General features: G+C 60.1%; 1 protein-coding gene across 11 annotated transcripts in view; it reads left to right on the forward strand.

The window, feature by feature from the left end:
• KIAA1671 overlaps positions 1-21299 on the forward strand; it is a 143617-nt gene that overhangs the window by 115899 nt on the left and 6419 nt on the right. For all 11 annotated transcript variants that reach the window (XM_079151244.1, XM_079151246.1, XM_079151238.1 and 8 more), the window contains 4 exons: positions 13238-13356; positions 16423-16657; positions 17425-17599; positions 19128-19252. In XM_079151244.1, the coding sequence (XP_079007370.1) occupies positions 13238-13356; positions 16423-16657; positions 17425-17599; positions 19128-19252 (654 nt within the window). The remainder of the gene's footprint in view (positions 1-13237; positions 13357-16422; positions 16658-17424; positions 17600-19127; positions 19253-21299) is intronic.

Consider the following 21299-nt stretch of genomic DNA (forward strand, 5'->3'; position numbering starts at 1 on the left):
AACTCCCACGCCCGGGCCTCTCTGCCCTCCTTCACTATCCCTGGGGGTCTCTGCAAGCAGCAGAGGCTTTGGGAAAATCTCACCATCTGAGACGGGTCGCCTGTGCTTCATTCCCCTTAGTTTGGGAGAGTTTGACAATAGCCAGGAGTCAGGTGAACAGAAACAGGTGGTGAACAGGAACATTTGAAATGAAGCTCTTTAATCTTAAGGGGATCCTTTTGCACCCCTGCTGAATTTTCAAAGCTGATGACGACTATGGGCAAATTGGACCTGGGCTGAGGGACCCAGTTGAGTGTCGTTTATTAACTTCGCAAGTCTGTTTTTATCTCTCTGCCAAATTGCTGTTCTTATCCTTCACATCTTGTCAAGTGGTGTCCTTGCAAAGCAAGATGGGAGTTGTGCTGTGCTTCCTGGGAGAGACTGTCCTTCTGCCAGGATCTGTCTGTAGCTCGGAAAGTTTCCAGCGAGCAAGTTCACAGTGGAGGAGACTGAGACCCAGAAAGATGAAGCATCTGTGTCTCAGACCACACAGTTAAAAAGCCGCAGGGGAAACTAGAACTGAAGCCTGCTCGTCTCAAGAGCTCCTGCTCTCGAACACGCCAAGGCAATGACTGTCACCCACTAAGTGTTCACACCGTGGTTTATTTTTCCTGTAACTGCCTCAAGTTAAACTGTTTGCCTCTTTATCAGTCAGGCTGCGCTAGGCTATGCTGCAGTAACAAGCAACTCCAGAACCACAGCGGCTCAAAACCAAGAAATCGAGGTTTCTTAAGGACTCCGCGTGTCCGCTCACATTGGTCATCTTTATTCCGGGAGTGTCTGAGTCAGGGGAGGAGCTTGCCTGGGGAAATGACCACCATGTGGCCAACCAAAATGTCTGGCCAGCCTCAAGTGGGCTTTTAAAGGGTCTGTCTGGGAATAATGGACATCACTTCCACTCACATTTCATTGATCAGGGTGAGTCATGTATTCACACCCAAGGGGTGAGTAATCCTTCTGCCACAGTCACGTGTGTGCCTGGAACTGTGGTCTCGCTGTTGTCTCAGCCTGACCCCTGTGGGCTGGTTTGTAGAGATAAATCAAAGCAGGCCCTTGCCTCCCTCCCCATAGCCTGAGCCACCCTTTGGGTCAATTTGGCTCAGAATCAGACTGGACCAGGCATATCCAGGGTCTGCTGCCTGTGTGCTGTGTGACCTCAGGCAAGTGAATTGACCTCTCTGATCCTCGGTTTCCTCACCTATGAAATGAGAATGCTAATGATCATACCCACGTCATGGGTTCCTCCTTTTTAAAAAAGTGGTAGCAACTCGTTTTTAAAACGCTCCAAGCTCTTCCATGCTTGCCACTCTCTTGAATGACCTTTGTCCCCTCGTCTTTGCCTCTGGGCAGTGTCCCCATCCTCACAGGCTTCTCTAAACAGGGAGCTGGGAGAAGGGTCAGCAGCGCCCCCAGCTCTCTTCCCCGTGAGCTGGTGAAGTCAGGAAAAACCTACCACTACCCTGCACGGCGGCCCAGGGCCCTGGGACCTGGCCTCCCCCAAGACCTGCCCCAGACCTGCACTGGGCCTGACGGTGACCATGACTCCCCAGGGCCAGAGGATCCCCCGTCTGACTGCTGTGCCCCCAGGGGAGGCGCAGAAGCAGCCCCTTGTCCCCGTTGAACACAGTCACCCGGGGCTTGGCACTGCACAGGCCTCTTCCCCTCCCCCCACACAAGGTCCCGCCAGCCCTGCAGCACAGGGCCCAGTTCAGACAATGGTCTGAGTGCAGGGCACAGGGACACACGTGGGGCTACCTGGGCATCGTCCACCAGAAGGTCCTTCAGTGAGAGCCAGTAATCATAGTAGAAATATGGCAATAGAAGTCCTAGTAGTTCCTACGGAGTATGGGCCCAGAGAGGTGTAGCAAGTTGCCCCAGGTCACACAGGGGAGTCAGACCCTGAGCCTGGGTCTGCAGGCGGCTCGGGTAGAGCCCCTGGGTTGTACATTTGGGGTGGTTGGTTGAAGCATGGCCTGCCTTTGCACTGACTTGTCATTGGTCATAAAAAGGTGGGAACAGTAGCCGTCCTCAGGGCCAAGCTCACTGCTCTGGCCACCCTGGGAGCCATGGAGGCCCAGTGGGGACAGAGAGGTAACAGCCGGCTGCCCGACCCCAGGCCACTCTCTTTTCTTTGCGCTGGTCTCTTTCCTCCGTTTCCCCATCTGGGAAATAGGGTGCTGACAGTGACACGTGACAGGAGCAGGATATTTGAAGCCCCCAAGTTGGGTCTTCATAGTCGGGGATCATGAATGCACACAACAGAGGGTCTTGCCTGTAGACAGTGGTGCCTAATCAGTGCTTAGAAATGAAATCCAAGAGAAGCAAGCAGGGCAGGGAGGGTCTGTGACCCTGGCCTGCCGCCCCTCCCCTCCCCTGGGTCTCCTTTGCCCTGGGGAGGTGGGGGTGGCATGCCATATGCCCCCCCCACCCCGCGTGTGTGTGGACTGGGGACCCTGGATTCGGGAGGCGACTGAGGGAAAGTGACTTGGGGCACTGGAGAGGTGGGCGGGGATGCTTCAGGGTCGGAGGCTCCAGCATTTGCAGCAGTAGCTCGGCCTCCTGTCTGCTCTGGCCTCCGCTCCCAGGAGGCCCGCCCTGGAGGTCCTGGGTCGGCCTGCCAGCCTCCTCACCTCTTTTCACGGGGAGACTTCTCCTGGCACCTGTGGCCCTCCTGCCTGCTTGTTTCTGTGGCACCTGTCACCAGGATGGCATCGTGACCCCATCCAGGGTGAAGTCTCAGCTGCCTGCCTTTGCGCCTGCACTTAGTAGGTGCTCAGTGAGTGGAGGACAGAAGGAAGGGCGTGCAGACTCTGCTCGCATGCGCAGTTAGGCTTAGCCGCCGCAAGTGCTGGGGTGGTCCCCAGGTCTGTGGGTGACAGCACTGGAATTTGGTACCTTGTTAATGTGACGGTGTCACAGCCTGGGACTGGGTCCTTCCTGCCCCTCCCGGCTCGCTCCTCCCTCCTCTGTCCCCTGCTCTTCCTCCTCTCCCACCCCTGACCCCCACCCAGCACCTGTGTCATGCTGGGCCCTGGGAAGGTCGTGACCCAGGGCGGCCCCAGCTCTGCCTCCTGGACGCTCTGGGAGGACGGGGGCGAGGCCAGGGTGGCCCGTGCTGCGGAGAGCGGGGTCCTGAAGGTAACGTAGGAGTCCCGCAGCGGGTGGAGGCCAGGCAGGCGTCGAGGCAGAGGATGCAGCCTGGGACAGCGCTGGCCTGTCGCGGAAGCGCCCATGGCACATGCTCACTAGGCCAGCTGCAAGGGCAGCAGCCGAGATGGCCGGGGCTTTCTGCAGTCTGCAGGGAGGGACGGCAGCCCCGGGGCCTCACGCTGTCCTGGAGGCAGAGCCGCGGGCTGCAGAGCTGGGGTGGGGAGGGCTCAGCGGGTTCCTGCCCCGGATTCTCCCTGGCGGCCTCCCGTCTCGTTGCATCTCGTCTGGTAACTGCTCTACTTTGCCCGCCGGAGAGTGAGTGGGGTTTACAGCCAACGCTTTATTTTCGGGAACGGAGGGGCGGTCTTCGCTGCAGCGAGTCTCACAGTTCCTAAGGGAGCGTCGGCCTGGTGATCTGTACCAAGAATTCCTGAAAGCTCCTTTGCCAATCATCCGCCTCCCTGGCTTGATGACTCCTGCTGGCTTTGGAGCCAGAGAGAGGTTTCTTCTAGCTTTTGACCGTCGTCAGGAGTTATTTCCGGAGCACTTAGTGTGCCTCAGACTCAGCACTCAGGGCTTCCGTGCATCGTCGGCTCCTGCAGCTGCTGGTCTCACCCGTGGGGGTTGGAGCGATCTGTGCTATCATGGAGGCTCAGAGAGGTGAAGCAACCCTCCCGAGGACACACAGCTTCCAAGTGTCAGGGAGCCAGGATTGGGGCTGGGGTGTGTGTGGCCCCAGGCACCTGCCGACCTGACCTCTCTCTTCCCAGAACCCCTGTGACCTTCCCAGTCTGCGCTAACAGGCTGGCCTTTCGGAGGGGACACACTGCCCTTTAGTTCATGACGTCTTGTGGAATTCATGGGAGGTCGAGCGCAGGTGTCCTGGGATGCTGGTCTTGAACGCTGTCACCTCCTCCTCCCCAGAAGGCCCCTTCCTGCCCCGTCCCTGCTGCTCCCACCTCTCACCTCTTCCTTCTCCGTGCCCTTCATCTGGTCCCTCCCCTCCCCCCACTGAGCTGACGACCACCCTCTCGCTGGGCCTGGGATTCCGGCTCATCTCAGCCACCCCTTCACCCCCAGGTCCTGCCATGAAAGCCCCTGCGCTCTCATCCCCCTGCCTGGGCCGGGCCCATGGCCTCTGTCCAGTGGCCTGCCTCCCCTCTGGACCCAGCCCTCCGGTGGCAGGTGGCGTCTGTGCTCTCTAGGTAGACAGCCACCTCCAGGCCCGCTGCCTGCCCTTGATCCGAGGACACTAAGGTTGTTTCCCGTCCCTCTCATAAATAATGCCGCAGCAAACGCTGGACACCGGAGTCCACGCACTGGCCTCGCCAGAACGGCATGCAGACCGGCTCTCAGAAGGCGGGTCACCGGGAGGGAACAGCGCGAGCAGCTGAGGACCGCGGTGCGCCTCGTGAGCAGACCTGAGCCCGCGGTCGCTTCCATGTGTGGCCTCCGCGCCAGCCCTCGGGCACACAAGTGCACATGCGTGCGCACAGGCCGGCGCGCGGCTCAGCTGGGCCGAGCTCCGCTTTCCCGCTGTGCGATCCGAGCCCCGGGTGTGCCGCCACCCGCCCGCTGAGCTGCAATCCAGATGGCCTCGCTCCAGGCAAGAGCCCCTGTCCCGGTGCAACTGGGCGAGGTCACGGTGGCGTCTGCGTATCCCGCGTGGCGTGGCTGTTCAAGCTTTAGGGTGGGTCCCCCGCGCGGCCTTTCAAAGGACTCGCCCCTACTGCCGTCCTTCCCGCGGAAGCTCAGCACGGGTGCTTCGTGTCCCCGCACGCGCTCTGAACTGGGGTGATTCTGCTCCCCCAGGACATCTGGCTGTGCCCCTAAAGCATCCGGGTGTCTCATGTCGTACGTGTGAGTCCACCGAGCACTTTCCCCTCATCTGCAAAGTCCTGACTTGGAAACACCAGGGCCCTGGTTTGGGACCAGGGCTGGGGAGACAGCGGAGCCATCTCACGAGAGCCCGTGTCAGGCTGGTGGGAGGACCCTCTGGGGGTCGCCTGCTGGCGCCTGGCCCACCGTGCTTGAGCAGTGGTGAACCCGGGCAGCTGGCCATCGCCTGCCTGGAGAACCCGGCCCTCCCGAAGCGGGGCTGTGGCCGCGGCAGCTCCACAGCCCCCGGGAGCCTGCCCAATCACGAGGTGTGACTTCTAGCCAAGTGAGTTCTGGCCCCAGGGGTGCAGGACACAGCTCCTTCCAGGTGGGTCCTCTGGGCTTCCACCACTGTGCGGCATCTGCAGGGCTGGGCCTCTGGCTTTCTGGTGCGCTCCTCTTTGCGGCCAGCTGAGAAGTGGCTCCTGAGAGTGCGCGGGGCCTGGCCGCTGCGTCCTAAGCTCAGGGCTCAGGTGTCCAGGCAGGTGTTGGATGGATGTGGCCGATTTGCGACCCGGAGCCCCCAGGAGGCAGATCTGCCGTGCTGTGAGACCGGGGAGATCTGCCCGGAGAGACCCACCCCCGCGTTTCCCAGGGCCCTGGCTTCTTGTGCGAGACCGGGTCCTGGTGGAGGAGAGCAGCTCAGGACATAGCAACGGGAGGCAGGGACAGCTCCGTCACCAGGGACAGAGCACGAAGCCCGAAGGCACGTCCGTCCCGGTGACCCAGCTCTCCAGCCACACCCCCCTACAGTCGCCCAGGCGTCCCTTCCAGTGGAGCCGCGCGCCCGTGGGGTGGAGGCCCCCGCGGCCTGATCATCTCACCTCCGAGTTGCTCTCGGTGTCCCCCAGCCCCACGCGGCACCGCAGCCACCACCCGCTTCCACGGAGAGCGCGTGCCTGGTGTGTTGAGGGCGGGTTCCTGTGCGAGGCTCGGGCGTGTGTCTGAGTGTGTCTGTGTGCGTGGGTGTACGGTGTGTGTTCACGTGGTACACGTACTTTGTGTGTCCGCGTGATCTGCTGTCTGTACCCCTGCGCGTGTGTCTACGTTCACACACGCTGGCGCATGTCAGGTGTAGCGTGCACCGTGTGTGTGTGTGTGTGTGTGTGTGTGTGTGTGTGTGTGTGGTGTGTTCCCTGTGCATATTCCGCCGTGTCTGTGTCAGGATCTGTGTCAGCGTGGATGTCCCCACCGGGTGAGTCAGCAGGAGGCAGGGCGGGCTGCTGGGTGGTGACACCAGCCCCTAATCGTCCCCTCTGACCCCGGGTGAGCTGGGGACGGGGGCGCGGGGTCCCGCGCCAGGAGAGACACGCCCGAGCCCCTCCCCCGTTCACACTTGCGCATCCAGGCTGCAATCCCGTCGCCCGGCGAGCTCAGCCCTGGCCCGAAATAAACCACGAGAGAGAGATTTTGACATGTGACGGTTTCAAAAAAAGAAGTCGAGTTTGGCTCCGGGTCTCGAGAATCCCTCCAAGAGAAGCCCAGCCAGGAGCGGGGAGCGGGTTCCTCCAAGAGGAGATGCTGGAACCAGGGAAGGACCCCGTCGCCTTGTGCCACGGACGTTACGGGCCGCGGGGCCGCGCTTCCCCTCCCGCCCTCCCGGCCGCTCGACCCGGGAGACCCTGCTGGCCGCCTCCTGTGTCCCTGGTGGGTGGCGTGTGCGCGCTCAGGCTTTTCCACCCCTGCCGACGTCGGCCCACCGCATCCATCGCCCTCGGCCACGTCCGCCCCGCACCCGCCTCGGCGATTCGGCCTCCGTCTCCCGGTCGTTTTGTGATCTAGGTTAAATTCACTTTTAAAAACTCCTAAGTCCTTGGCTCATCTCAGCCTGCTACCCGGAGGCCTTATCATCAAAAGAACTTGAGACTTCAAAGGAAATTCAAATCTGCCTCTCTCCACCCAAGGGAGCCCCGGTGTTTCTAGAATGTTCTGTTCCCCCTCCCTCCCGGCTGGGGAGCTCGCCCCTTCCCCGGGGATCAGCCGCTCCTCTCCTGCACCTTAAAAGACGCGTCCTCTCCGACCCCCGATTCTGCTGTTGGTGGGTGCCGAGTTTCTGTAAAAACGAGACAGGTTTCGAGCACCTGCGAGAATTAAATCTAAGGTCATACGTAAAATAGAGGGTCCTGCAGCATCTCGGGAGGGCTGGGCGGGGCGCTGGCCTAGCGCGTGGGGGGCCCTGGGTTTGATCCTCAGCACCGCGTAAAAATAAATAAGTAAAATGAAGGCCCTGTGTCCATCTACGACTAAATTTTTTTTTTAAATAAGGGTTTGGGTGGACAATGGACGGTGTCGGTGCTGCCCGTAGACCCTGGAGGGGGCAGGGGCCGTGTGTGGCTCGCCCTCTCGCTCACCGACTTGCTTCTGCCCGGCCGCCCTGCCCCCGGCTGTCTCTGAGCTTGGTGGTGAGCTCTGGGGTCCACAGGTCGGAGGAGCCAGGAACTGCCTCGGCCCAGCACGGTGACGTCGGTGCTGGGTCCCAGGGAGAGCCCTGCCTGGGGGAGGCCAGGCCTGAGCTGGGACCAGCATCACCCCTGGTCCAGCGGGGCGGGTGGCCGGGCCCCGGGTGCAGAGCCCGCCGGCCCTCCTCTGTGCTCCTGGGGGCTGGGAGGACTCGGCAGCAGCCGGGCATGCAGTCGGCGCCACCTAAGTGCCCGACGTTCACGTCGTCACCGTTGACCTGGTCTGTGAAGTGGGGGTGCCAGTGGCATGAGTTTGGGGTCCTCATGTCGTGGCCTGCTCCGGGAGTGCCGCGGTGACTGGCTGTCTCCTGTGGCCGTCACGGAGGGTCCCCGACCTGCCGTGGTTCAGCCTGGGAGTTTGTGACCTCTCGGTGGCGGGAAAGCGTCCCCACGCGACTGTTCTCCTCAGGGCTCTTAGTGTTTAAGTCTTTACGAGGTTCTGAGCCTGGTCGGGGCGGGCGTGGGGCTGTGCGAGGGGCCGGGAGCTGGGACGCGGTGGGTGGCATGTGACCCACACCCCCACCCGGCCCACGGCCTGTCCTTGGGGCGTAACCCCAGGGGCCTCTGTGTCTTGTCACCTGCTTGCCTGTCCGTGACACCCCCTGTGTGGGCCCCAGGGTGCCCGCTGGGTCTCCTGGGTCTGGGAGAAGCCCACCTCCAAGGCCAGCGGGAGCCTGTCCACTGCCCAGCTGTCCTTTCTGTTTATAGCCCCCCGGAAGCCCCCGCCCGGAGCCAGCCAGGCCTCCTGCGGCCAGCTGCCCACATGCCCCGGTGGTTTGGTGGCGGCGGTGCCTAGAGACAGCTCGTCTCCGCCAGAGCTGCCATCTCAGCCCACAGCCCCCGTCCCGGCCACGGTCGCACACCCTGCAGAGCTGTGCCCATACCCTTTTGTGACGCGGTCCTTCCCCGGTGGCCTTGCAGGCAGCAGCTGACTGGCCTCCGGGCAGGGTCTGGGGCAGGCCGGCCACGTTTGGACCTCTTGTGATGGTGTGGTCAGAACGTGCGGGCAGCTGAAGGGTGGACCCCAGCCGCGGCACACGGGCGGCATCTGCTCGGTGCCTGCCTTGTGCCAGGCCCTCGGCAGAGCCCTACGCTCCGGCAGCCCTCCCAGTGCGCAGACGGGAAGACGGAGGTCAGGGAGGCGGGGCCGGGTCTGCCCCCGCCTGCTGGGCTGGGGCACAGCCGCCCCTCGGCCAGGCTCCCTGTGGACTGGCGTAGGGATGGCATGTGCCAGCGCTCAGTAGGTCGGCCCTGGCCTCCACGTTACTGCTCCTGTGCGGCCGTACTGCAGGGCTGACCCTGGCGCGGGGCGGGCAGTGCTGGGGCCTCAGGCGGGGCTGGAGCAGGAGTCCCCGTGCCTGGGCCCCGTGCCCTCCATGCTCCCTGCCCAGCTGGGTGCAGAGCTGCTGTGTGTGGGGAGGGGACGGTGGCAGGGGTGGTGACGTGCCTCTTGAAGTGCTCAGAGCCGCCGTGTCGGCCTGGGCAGCCGGCGTGGCCCTGACCCTGACTCAGGGCTCCTCAGTTGACTGTGTCAGACGTCCAGGGTGCCACGGGCACGGGGTGTCCTCTCCCCCACCTCCCTCCCAGCATTGCCACACCTGCCACTGCAGGAAAGGAAAAATTTGTATATAAACTTATTTATTTATTGTTTGCAGACACACAGTCTCCCCACAAATTTAGTTATCAACTACTAGAGGTCAGGCAGCACCCGCGTGCCATGAAGGGACCCACCCCACCCTCATGCCACCCACCGGCCGGCGGGCATGGACGGATCAGGGACCAGCAACACCGTCTGAGGGCCAAGTGCATCCGCACTCTCTTTGTAAATAGAGTTTAACTGGCACCCAGCCCGGCAGCTGGGTGGTCAGCACAGGGACGGTCAAGGCCCCGAAGCCCCAGGTGCCTACTCAGGCCCTGCATAGAGTTTGCTGGGCCCTGGGTGCAGCCCACAGCCAAGAGCCCTGCCGAGGTGTTCTGGTTCCCAGGATGTCTCGTGACAGCCAGGACGGAGCCCCTCACCAGTCTGGCTTTCATCCGGGGACTCTGTCTGCATGTGGGATTCCAAACCCTGGATGCCGACCAAAATCCACATCAGTAATAAAAGAGGTAGCCTGCGGCCTTGCGTACCGCGATCCACGCCCCGGAACCTTCCAGATGATCTTCTTCGCTCGTGTTCCCGTGCGCGGGGTTTGTTCTTGCAGAACTGGTCTTGCGGCCCGCGTTGTTTGGACAGCTCTCCTTTCTTCCTTTCCTCTTCTCTCTTGCGAGTGTGTGCACGCCTCTCAGCGGACGTCAGCCTCTGGTCCGCGCGGATTTCATGGTGTGGATTCCGGCGATCACGGTCCACATCTTCAGACACATTCCCAAGACTCAGTGTCAGTGACGATCCACGCGGCCGGTGGATCTTGGCGAGAGCGTCTAATCTGATCTGATGATTTCCTTGAGATAAATTCTGGAATAAACACGCCCGATCAGCTGCACATACGCGTTTTTGACCCGGGTACACCTGTCGAGGCTTGATGTAACGCCCCGGAAGGTGCGTGACAGCTGGGTCTCCCAGCAGGGAACTCACAGAGCCACGGTGCCTGGCCTGGGGCGTGGCCCTGGCCTGCAGGGCGGGCCTGGCCCTCTCACCTGCCTGCGGCTCTGGGGCTGGTGAGCGGGTCCAGACAAGCGGGTCTTAAACCTGCCAAGTTCCTGAGGTCTCGGAGACATCTCGCTCACCTTTGCTCATCAGGTGAGGCTTGTAGAAGCCGGAGGGCTGGAAGGCACACTGGCCGGGAGCCAGGGGCGGGTTCCTCACGGAGGAAGCGAGAGATGGGCCCAGAGGCTCCTTCCAGGTGGCTGGGATCAGGACAGCGGCGGGCAGGGACTCATGTGGACGCAGCTTCCCTTTAACTCTCCCGGTGTGTTTGCAGACTACCTTGTAGCTCCCCGCCCGCCTGCAGCCTGGGAGGTAGGAGCCTGGGAAGTAAACTGGAGGCAAGAACACCTGCCGCCCGCAGACTTCCAAAGTCAGACCATTTGGTGGTTGATCTCCAGGCCTCGCAGCCCCGGGACCTAAGCCCACGCGTGGCCAGTCCCGAACCCCACCAGGGTCGGAGAAAGTACTGGTACAGAGCTGTTTCTGAGCCTCATACTCAGGGTCCAATCCCTTAGGTAACTCCTCCCAGACCAAGGTTCTGTGTTAACACTTTTAAATACTTCTTACGACTGAATGTGGAGACACAGAGAGGTTGAGAAACTTGTCCAAGGACACACAGCAACTACGGAGTGAAGCCTGGATTCATAATCCCAGGTATTCTGGCTCCAGAAACAGGCTCGTCCAGGAAAGACTGATAAACTGGTCCATTACAATCATTTTTTTTTTTTTTTCACTATTGGAAGTTCCACAGCAGTGCTGGCCACTAGAACGTTCCACAGTGAGAGAAACGTGCTCTCTGATATAATGGCCATAGATAGGTGACTTGATACCTTTGAAATAGGGGTTGTACTATCAAGAAATGGAATGCCCACTGTTGATTAATTTTAATTAATTTAAATTAAATAGCCACGTGTGTTCAGCAGTTGCCATATTAGCACAGATAGAGACCTAGAGTCCAGGAGATGAGGGGAGCTGGGGGCTCCCAAGGCAGCCTTGTGGGTGGGGCATTCAGGGAGGAAGACCCTCCAGGTCGCAATCTGCTTGTCCACCAGGAGGCGCTGCAGCAGCCCGAGGGCCTGGATGCCAGGGAGGAGGGGGCTGGAGCAGCCCCGGGGGGGTGGGGGGGGGACCCTGGGGGTGAGAAGAGGGCTCTGGGAGGAAGGTGCCCACCGTGGCGGAGCCTGCTGGCCGTCTCCCGGGTGTTTGGACTGCGCTTCGGGAATATGGGAGCTACGGATGGTCACCGAGCAGGGGCCCTGGCAGCTCAGACTGAGCTCCGGAAGTTGAAGGGGAGAGAAGGAAGTGCATGGGGACCCAGGTGACCAGCCTCTACCCCGGTTCTTACCGCCGATATTCTCCAGATGGAATGTTCTGGAAGGAGACACCAAAGGTCTGAGGATCTGTGCTGTGTGGCAGTGGGGGTGTGGAGGGAGTCAGGGTGGCTGCCCGCAGGACACGGGATGGTGGAGGGAGAAGACCAGGTCTGTGGGGGTTTCAGATCCAGCCCTTCCTCATCCTCAGCCCTGGGGGCCCCTTAGGGGCTCTGGAGAGCCCAGTAAGAGGTGCGCGTGGCCTTGACCCCCTGTCCCATCATGGCTGCTCCTGAGCGCCCATGAGGGCCAGTCGCCAAGCCTGGTGTCACAGAGAGGCTCTCCTGGAAGGTTCCCGCAGCCCTGCTCTTCCTCTGAGAGACGGAGGCTTGGGCATGTGGTCACCTGGCATACAGGGCAGCGCTGGCCGGGCCTCCCTCTCCCACCCCACGCCGCCCGTCCCTCCTGGGCATGTCCCCGGTCAGCACAGCCCAGCATCTAGGTCGCAGCGCCTGGGTCCACGGGGATCGAGTCAGGGAATGGCCAGCCCCATCTCGTCTTTGAGACAGGAGGAAGCTGGGAGCTGCTCAGGTGACCGCTCTGTCCCCGGGTGCCAGGGGTGGTCTGCCGAGGGCACTGGGCCTCTGAGCACATCACCTTTGAAGCAAAAAAGTAAAAGATGCCCCGCGCGGAGCCGGGCTCCTTCCTGGTGTGCCAGCAGCGGCCCTGCCGGCAGCCCGGGGCCCGGAGGGGTAGCTGCCCCAGGCTGGCTTACTCGGGAGAAGCCAAAGCCTCCAAGGCGGCCAGCGATCTCCCCAGGGGCACAGGCACAGAGGTGCGTTGACATAGCCCCAGGGACAGTCCTGGTACTGTCTGTCGTGAGCTGTGAAAGTCGGCAAACTGAAGTCCCCGCGCTCCGGGGCCCTCTTCGTAACTTCTTGGCCCCTCAGAGAGGGAGGCGGTGGCCCTCAGGTCACACAGCACGGCTCTTCCCCAGATGCTTCCCCAGATGTCCCTGCCCACCTGAGGATGTGCCAGAGAAGCCGGGCACAGGCATGCTCCCTGCTGGGGAGGATCGTAACCTGCTAGAGAATCCTTAGCCCTCCGCTACTGAGCACCTACTGTGTGCCAGGGAGGCTCCAGCTGAGGGAGCAAGACAAGGGGGCCTCTGGATCCTTAGGGGTGCACCCAGTGAGATGCAGTCGTGACCCCAGCCCCAGGTTCCCAGGACCTGACACATAGTAGGTCCCCAGCTCAGGTTTGTGGGTGACTAGCTTACATGTCAGACCTGACCCTGTACAAAGAATGAGTCACCCAGGGTCAGCAGCAGGATGCTGGGGCCCCGTGGCCATTTCAGGGCGACCAGCACCCTCGCCCCCTGCTGGGCATCTGTCTGAGGGCCCCAGCCAAGGGCAGCGACGGATGCCGACCTGGGGGTCAGTGTCCCTGGACAGGTGGCTCCCTGTGGGGACTTGGGGTCCAGCCGGCTGCCTGGGTCGGCAGCCGGCTGCCTGCCGGCCGGTGGATCAAAGACCAACGCTCTTCTTCTCTAACCTGCATTTTCTCACCTGCGCAGTGGGGGCTGGTAGGACCCCTCGTAGGACCGCCGGGGGCCGCACTTCCCGAGGCCACGTCAAGGCGGCAGCGTAGCCCGATGCCTGGCCCGGGTCCCCTGCCCCCGGGGGCGTGAGCCGTGACCTGGGTCAGCCAGGACCGGGTGCCTCTCTGACGGCCGTCCCCCGCCTCTGTCCTCACAGGACCAGCTGAAGCAGTGCTTCTCCAGGCGGCCCCCGGAGCCCAAGGACACCGACACCCTGGTGCACGAGGCCGACGGCCAGTACGGGACATGGGCAGACCAGCGCCAGAGCGGGGACAGGTAGGGTCCGCGGCAGGACCGGCTGCCAGGAGGGGCATCCGGTCAGTTGATGCAGCCCGCCCAGCAATTTCTGCAGCCCGGGAACCTCTTTGTAATCATGAGAGGAAACCATGCTTGTAAAAAAAAAAAAAAAAAAAAAAAAAATATATATATATATAAAGCGAATCAAATCCGGAATTTCCAAGGTAGGCGAATCCAGAGACACAAGGCACTGAGGGCCAGGAAGGAGGGGAGCCCGGAGCGGCCACTGGGTGTCAGAAGTGCTCTGGACCCCGGGCCATGGTGGCATGACACTGTGGATATGGTCAGTGTCGCTCACGGTGACCTCTGGGTATTTTGCCACTACGGAAGATTTTAAAGGAAATGAAAACCACCTGTCACCCCAGGACAGATCTACCTTCACTGACGTTTTGTGGTCTTTCTAGATTTCTTTCAGTGTGCGTGTGTGTTTACGGACGCAGGGGTGTACCATCCATTTCGCTTTATCAGCTCTAGCTGCGTTTAGAATCTCCACCATTCATGAGCCACGCAGGGCGATGCACGCCTATAATCCCAGCAGCTCGGGAGGCTGAGGAGGGAGGATCCAAGTTTGAGGCCAGCCCCCAGCTACTTAGCGAGGCCCTAAGCAACTTAGTGAGACCCTGTCTCAAAATAAAAAATAAAAAGGGCTGGGGAGGTGGCTCAGTGGTTAAATGCCCCTGGGTTCAATCCTCAGTACCAAAAAGCAAAACAAAACAAAAAAGAATCTCCATTCCTGGCCAGTGGGCCCTCAGCAGCCAGCCTGGCCAGAAGGAATATTCTAGCTGTGGCAACAAGCATCATGGATTGGGAGGCAGGCAGCTGTGACTCAAGCTCCTCCCGGACTCAGTGCAGGACCCTGGGTACATTCCTTGTTTTTCCAATTACATGTCCCTTCTCCATGGAAAGGAAGTGATGCCCAAGAACCGGCCGAGGCTGGTGAGTGCGTGGGCCACGCGCGTGGTAAGCACTCCCTGTGTTAACTAAATGTGCGAGCATTTAGTTCTGTCATTCCACCTTGCAGCAGAGAACACAGACACCTCGGCCTGTGGGCTGGGTGGGAGGGTAACCCACGTGGAGATTAGGTCCTGGCACACAGTAGGAGCTTTTGTGTGAAGTGCCTGTTCTTGTTGCAGAAATACATGTTTTTTCTTCTTCTTCTGGCTGGGGTGTGGCTGGCGGTGGCTTCGTAGGCACCTCAGTGGGTCTGCTGTGCCTTCAGCAGCCCACCCAGAAGCTAGGTCCCTGGTCAGCCCTGGCTAGGCCACTTCCCAGCCCTTTTGCTGCGTGACTGTTTCCGTGTCTGTGGCCAAACTAGGAAGCGGAGGTTCAGAGGACTTGCCTGCCCAGGGTCACCACATGCACATAGCTGAGCTGGACTCAAACCCAGGTCTCCCCTCCACCCCCTCACCGTCGGGAGTGATCAGAACCCTCTGCGGGGTCCCATCCCATGGCAGGTGCTGATCTGAAGCTGGGTTTAGATTGATGAAATTGAAAAAGGGTAAGACAAAGGGAAGCCAAAGGCAATCTGAGCAAAGCTTTCTTTTCCCCCCCTAGCCTGTGAAATTTAAGCATTTAGTTAGCTTAAATTTCCCTAGAATGCCCCACAAGAACGCTGGATTGTCTGGAGGGCCGGGCTGTGGTTTTGCTCATCTAAGTGACCCAGGAGTTCCTTCCTCTCTGCAGGCCCCACGTCCCCAGCTCTTAGGTGGGGACCTGGGCGCGCTAGTGGTGAGCGCCCCCTGCTGTCTCCCAGGGGTACTGCAGCTCCCCTGAAGCTCCAACCGTGGGCAGTGGCGCCATCTGCTGCCTGCTCGTTGACATTTCCCTCCGCCTCTGGGTTTGCTGGGTACCACCCCCCACACACACCCTCAGCACTGCACGCATTTCAAGTAATGGAGACACAGAGCAACAAAAGCACCCTGCAGTGCGGGACACTGGGGGTCGAAAGTTCTGCTCCAGGGTGCAGCTTGTGGGTCCTTCAAGTTAAGTCAGGCGGACCTCCTTCCTCAAGGGGAGGGCTCCCTACCCCTAGAGGCTTGGCTGTGTTCCCGACTTGGGAGTGTTCTGTGGAGTGGGGGACTGAATGGCTTGATTTATAGGTCACTTTTCTGTCTTGTGTGGTTTCAGTTAGCTGAGTGGGATTTTCACGGAAAGGGATCTGAGAGGTAGGAAAGGGTCGTGGGTGTGGATCCTGGAGTCCCGCTGGCTGGGCTCAACCCCAGTTCTGCCCCTATGGGGAAGCAACGCTGCATCTCTGAGTCTCATTTTCCCCATCGGCAATGCTGATATTTAATTTCATGAGGTTACTCCTACCTTGTAGTATGACAGGCATCCAAAGATTTTAAATAATCCTCATAGGATCTTCAGCCCAGTGCCTGGCACATAGTAGGTGCTCAGTAAATCACTGCATGAGTGAGCCCGGGGGACACTGCAGGGGATTCCCCCGCTCCCGAAACTTCCTCCCGTACCTGCTGGTGGCCACTGATCTGCCTCAGTGGCCCTGCCACCCCGCAGAACTGCAGACACCCACGTCATTTACCATGTCCAAGGGAGCGCAAGGAAAGAAGGAAAAGAAACAGGCAAAAGGAATAACTCCAAGCTCACAAATTTAATCTAAAATTATCTTGAACAGCATATCTGCTGGAAACCAATCCATGCGATGTGCTTTCAACACAAGCCAGACATCGCACACAGGGTCAGGACTGGAAGGCGCCTGCACACCTGGTGCCCCTGGGGATCCCGGCTCTCGCTGGCCGCACCGCCAGGCCCCGTCGCCACCCAGGACGGGCAGGGCTAGAGGGTCCCGGATGGCACGGGGCCGACCGCCCCGCCCGCGCCTGCCAGGTGTGCCGGGGGCGCCCCGGGCAGCGCCCGGCCAGCCCGTCTTGCGCTGGGCGGCCCCAGGCTGTCCCGTGCAGTCTCCGCCGCTGTCCCCTGGTGTTCGCGGTGCCCACCCAGCTGCCCTTCCTGCCACCACGGTCCCTTGAGACTCAGTCCTCTGAAGCCCCCTCCCCGACCCATTCCCGCTCCTTCCCTGTCTGGCAGCCTGGCCCCCGAGTCCCCGTCTCCGGACAGCAGCACCACGTCAGCGCGGAGACCGCACCCCAGCGGCCGCTTGTCATCTCTGTCCTCGCAAACGGAGCCCCCCTCGGCCGGCGACCAGCGGAGCACCAGCGTGGACCGTTCCAGCTCGGAGCTGGAGTCCACCGACGGGACGGACGGGCTGCCCCCCCCGGAGCCCTGCCCAGCGAGCAGAGTGGACGACTTCTCCTTCATCGATGTAAGTCGCAGGCGGAGCGCACCTCGGCCAATTGCAAGCAGTCTTTTCTCCTCCAAGGGAGGTTCCAGCATCTCCTGGTGCCTCTCCCCTTCAGGGGTGGGCCGGGTCATGCCAGGGACCCTGCAGTGGATACAGAGGGCACATTCTGAGGCTGGATGCTCTTGTGCTTGTAGCCTGGGCCAGCCATGCGCCGGCTGTGTGTCTTTGGGAAAATGTCTTCACCTCTCTGAGCCTCAGCTTCCTTATCTGTTTGTAACCAGCACGGTGGGCCCCACAGCCTTAGATGCAGTCAGGGGTGTTCAGTGAAAAGTGCTCACCTGCCAGGGCTTGGCAGTTCCAAGCTCGAAGAGGCCAGGCCTTGCTCAGAATGATCGCACCCACGTCCCCACTGTCTTTGTCAGTAGAACAGTGTCCCTGGGGCCAGGGGCACGGTCACTGCAGCAGTCATTCCAGGAACCAAAGCCCCTCAGGCACAGCACCCCTGTGATTGAGCTCCTCCTGGGTATAGAGCTCTGCTGCAGCTAACGGTGTGCCAGGCACGGGGCTGGGCACTCGGGCCCGTTGCCCCACGGGCCTTCCTGTAATGGGCCCGGAAGCTTCCGTGGAAAGGTTTAGGTGAAGGGGGTTTGGTCACCGTTGAAAGGCTCACCCAGGTGCCGCCTGCGTAGCACCTCACAGATCAGGGCAACTCCGACATCCCCTGTGGGGGGTCCCTCAACTCACGTATCCTCTGCCTTTTCCCTCCGTTCCCCTTGCCGCCCCCAAAGCAAACCTCGGTCCTCGACTCCAGCGCCCTCAAGACCCGGGTGCAGCTCAGCAAAAGAAGCCACCGCCGGGCTCCTATCTCCCACTCTCTCCGGCGCAGTCGATTCAGCAAGTCAGAGAGCCAGTCTCCTTTGGAGGAGGAGATGGATAGCATGTGGATGTTCAAGGACTCGACAGGTAGGCCCATGCCTTCTGTCCTACCTGGTTACCACTGAACAACAGGAAGGACCTAGGTTAGACCCTGGGGAGAACTTCCTGGCTTTGGAGGCTTTAGAACATTAGAACGCAATTACATAGAAAATTTGCAATTTCCTGTTCAGAAGAGCTTATTGGAAACTAGGCAAAAAAATATGTTGAGGGATATTATAATAATTGAGGCCATTTGGGTTTCACAACTTAATAGGGGCTTATGATATATGCTTTTATCCTTATTAAGGTGTAAATTCACTCTTATACCTTCTTTGTATTTATTTTCTGGTCTTTTCCTAGATGCTTGAATTGAGAGAGCATTCATTTTCAGTCATTCCTGATAAATTACTTTAGGGCTATACATCTTCCTCAAAGGACTGCTTTGGCTGTGTTCATATCCAAATCTGAGCTGACTCAAAGAACAGAGCAGAACCATCTAGGTGAAAGTATTCCAGGCAGAAGTGTCCATGAGATCTAAGGGGCACGGGCATGCAAAGAGCATGCTGTGTGTCTGGGGACCCTCTAAGCAGTCTGGCGTCCCTCAAGCTGGGAGCGGCAGGGACAATGCTGGAGAGGTAGGCAGGGGCCAGATCACGGAGGCCCTGGACAATTTGCTGAGGAGTTAGAGCTCACCGAGAGGCAGAGAGCCACCAAAGATTTTTCAGAAAAGCAAAGTTTCTTCCGGTCATGGGAACCACAGCAGCTGGCCGGTGATTTCGTTCATCTGGGATTTGCCCTGGGGGGCAGGAGGATGTCGGACCAGACTCTGAGACGGATGCTTAGACGATTCATGTCTCCCCCTTCCCCTGGTTTCTGTTGCTAAGGGAAACGTCCAAGTGCCTGGGGTGAAGGAGGCTTCCTGCACACTTGCTTGGTTTTCTGAGCCCAGCTATGCTAAGTCACCTGGGGCAAGCGAAGACCAGAGTGGACACAGAGGCACACAGACAGCCCCGAGCTTTGAGGCACCTGCCCAGGGCGGGGGACAGGGGGCTGCTCCTAACAGACATGCCCCAGCCCTGGCCTAGCCGGGGGCTCTGAGGACCGGCTCCCACAACTCCCTGGGCCCCCACCTGCATCCAGGTCTCAGGGAAGCCCAAGGTCCCCGCAGCCTGTCTGCACTCCTGGAGGGCTGGGGACAGTAGCCCGTCACCTACATGTCTGACTGGGTGGCCCCTCCGCGAAACCTGGAGGCTCTTCCGCCATCCTCCAAGGACTCAGCTCCCATGCTAGTGGCTCTGTGTGTTTCCGTGTCCTTTCCTGTCCCCGCCACCGAGGTCCTTGTTCCCTGAGGTAGCGTGAGCCAGGACGGGGTCTGTCCCCCGACCCCAGGAGAACGCCGGCTCTGCCTGCCTGTCACCCGGATCTCCTGGCAAGTGGCAGAGTTGTTCCTTTGGTACAGCCGGCTGGCAGCACCCTCTCCTCAGGGCTGTGGGGCGTGAGGTGCGGGCGCCCAGCACGTGGGACCTCCACAGACTGCGGGGCCAGCGCGACTCCAGCGCCCTTTCCTTTGCAACAGAAGAGAAATCGCCCAGGAGGGAAGAGTCGGATGAGGAGGAGAAGCCGTCCAGGGTGGAAAGGGCTGCCCCCAGCCTCCCTCAGAGGATGCCCATGTTCCCCGGCATGGACCCGGCAGTGCTGAAGGTACCAGGCTCCCCGGTTGGCCGGTGCCTCCTGCTTCCTCCTCCCGGCCCCTGCTTCCTCCCTGCCGTCCGCTCTTCCTCCTCCCCTTCCCTGCTTCTCTCTTCACAGTTTAGGGAAGTCACAGAAGCAGCGGGGTTCCGGGCTCCTAAGCACCTTCCACTCAGCTTCGTCCCCTGACACTGTCCCAGGAGGACACAGCACGTTGTCACAACCAGGAGACTGGCCTGGGCACGTGCCACCCGCAGTGCTGCTGAGCTGTGTGTATCTCGCCTGCGGCCCTGTGTGTCCTAACCCCCACTTTCTGACTTTCTTCAGCCCCCAGACCCTCTGCCGTCAGGTCTCATAATGAAGCCTCAGCTTACTCATCTGTAGAGTGGGCCAGTAATCCATTGTTGGCCATGAGAGCCAGCCAGGTCAGGGAAACAGGAGTGAGCCGACCCGGCCTCCCGAGGTCCCCTGGGAAGGCAGGCACAGGACGGGCTCCATTCCGTGCTAGCTGGCAGAGAGGTCTCATGGGTACCGTGTGATGCCCTCTTGGATTTACCAGAATCCCACCTGGATTACGGAATCCTGGGGGAGGCGCTGGGCTGTCCTGCTCCCGGCTCACCCAGCACCTCCCGTCCACCCTGGATGAAGCAGTACCTAATGCAGGCCAGGAAGGGGCCCTTCTGCCCACCTGGTCCTGCACCAGGTGCTACACAAACTCACTTCGAGCCCCCACAATCCTGCAGGGGTTTCTTTGCCCCCATTTTATTGACAAAGAAATGAAGGCAGAAAAACCCAGATTCACTGTGGCATCAACTCTGGATATTTTGTGCAGGCCACAAAAACCTCTTAGCAGAGGCCATGGGCCTGTTACTCCTTCAGTAGAAGTCCTGTGTCCTGTGTCCTTTCTAGCAAGAATAAAAAGTCAGTAAAGAGTGGCCAGAGCTGGCCTGTTAACTGATCTCACAGGTCCTCCAAATATGAACATCTTTGGGGTGATTACCCAGGGCCAGAGATTTTCTAACTCAATAAAGTACAAAAGTATTGTAACCGTGTCAAGAATAAAAGGCAAAAACTATTTCCTAAGGCCAGGTGTGGTGGCGCATGCCTGTATCCCAGCAGCTCAGGAGGCTGAGGCAGGAGGATTACAAGTTTGAGGCCAGCTTTGGCAACTTAGACCCTGAGCAACTCAGCGAGACCCTGTCTGTAAATAAAAAATAGAAAGGACTGGGGAGGTGGCTCAGTGGTTAAGCGCCCCTGGGTTCAATCCCCAGCACCAAAAAAAATAAGAAAAAGAAAAAAGAAAGAAAATTCCTAAGTGTTGGAGCACATGATCTTGGAAGGCAGCCTAACAGGAAGCAGAGGACAGGAGAGCAGGGCCTGGTTACAGAGGGCAGGGCCTGGGGCTTCCATGCAGATGTCCAGAGTCGCTCCCGGGGCAGACGCTGGGATCCTCGTGCATCTGGAATCCACCGCGCTCAGTGCACACGAGGCTGTGGTCCATTCCGTCCGCCGCGGTTCCTGAGCCTTCCTGGCGAGACCCTGTCTGTAAATAAAAAATAGAAAGGACTGGGGAGGTGGCTCAGTGGTTAAGCGCCCCTGGGTTCAATCCCCAGCACCAAAAAAAATAAAAGAAGAAAAAGAAAAAAGAAAGAAAATTCCTGAGCACTCCTGGCGAGGAGGCACCCGCTGGTGTTGCCGGAACCCTGGAGCTGGGAACGGGGCAGAGGCCTGTGAACGCCAGTTCTCGGAGAGCCCTGCGTGGCTTGGCCACAGGCCCAGGGGAGTGGCCCCCCTCCACAACCTGTCACCCGGGAGCCAGCTGACATTCTCATATGGCTTGGGCCCACGGAGGGCGCAGGGTGGACGTCCAGCACCGGGAGCGGTCGGCGGGCGGTGGTGGTGGTGATCGTCCCTGGGGCCCACCCAGCACTCTTGGAGCCCAGAGCCAAAGGGACCTTCGCCTCTGCCGTGGGTGGAGCTGCTGTTCCCCGGGAGGCTTGCGAGGCAGGAAGTAGGAGAACGTGACTCTGTGGGTTTTGGTGGCCACTGGACCTTGAGG

This window comes from Sciurus vulgaris (genome assembly GCF_902686455.1).
Source record: "Sciurus vulgaris genome assembly, chromosome: 8".
NCBI lineage: Eukaryota > Metazoa > Chordata > Mammalia > Rodentia > Sciuridae > Sciurus > Sciurus vulgaris.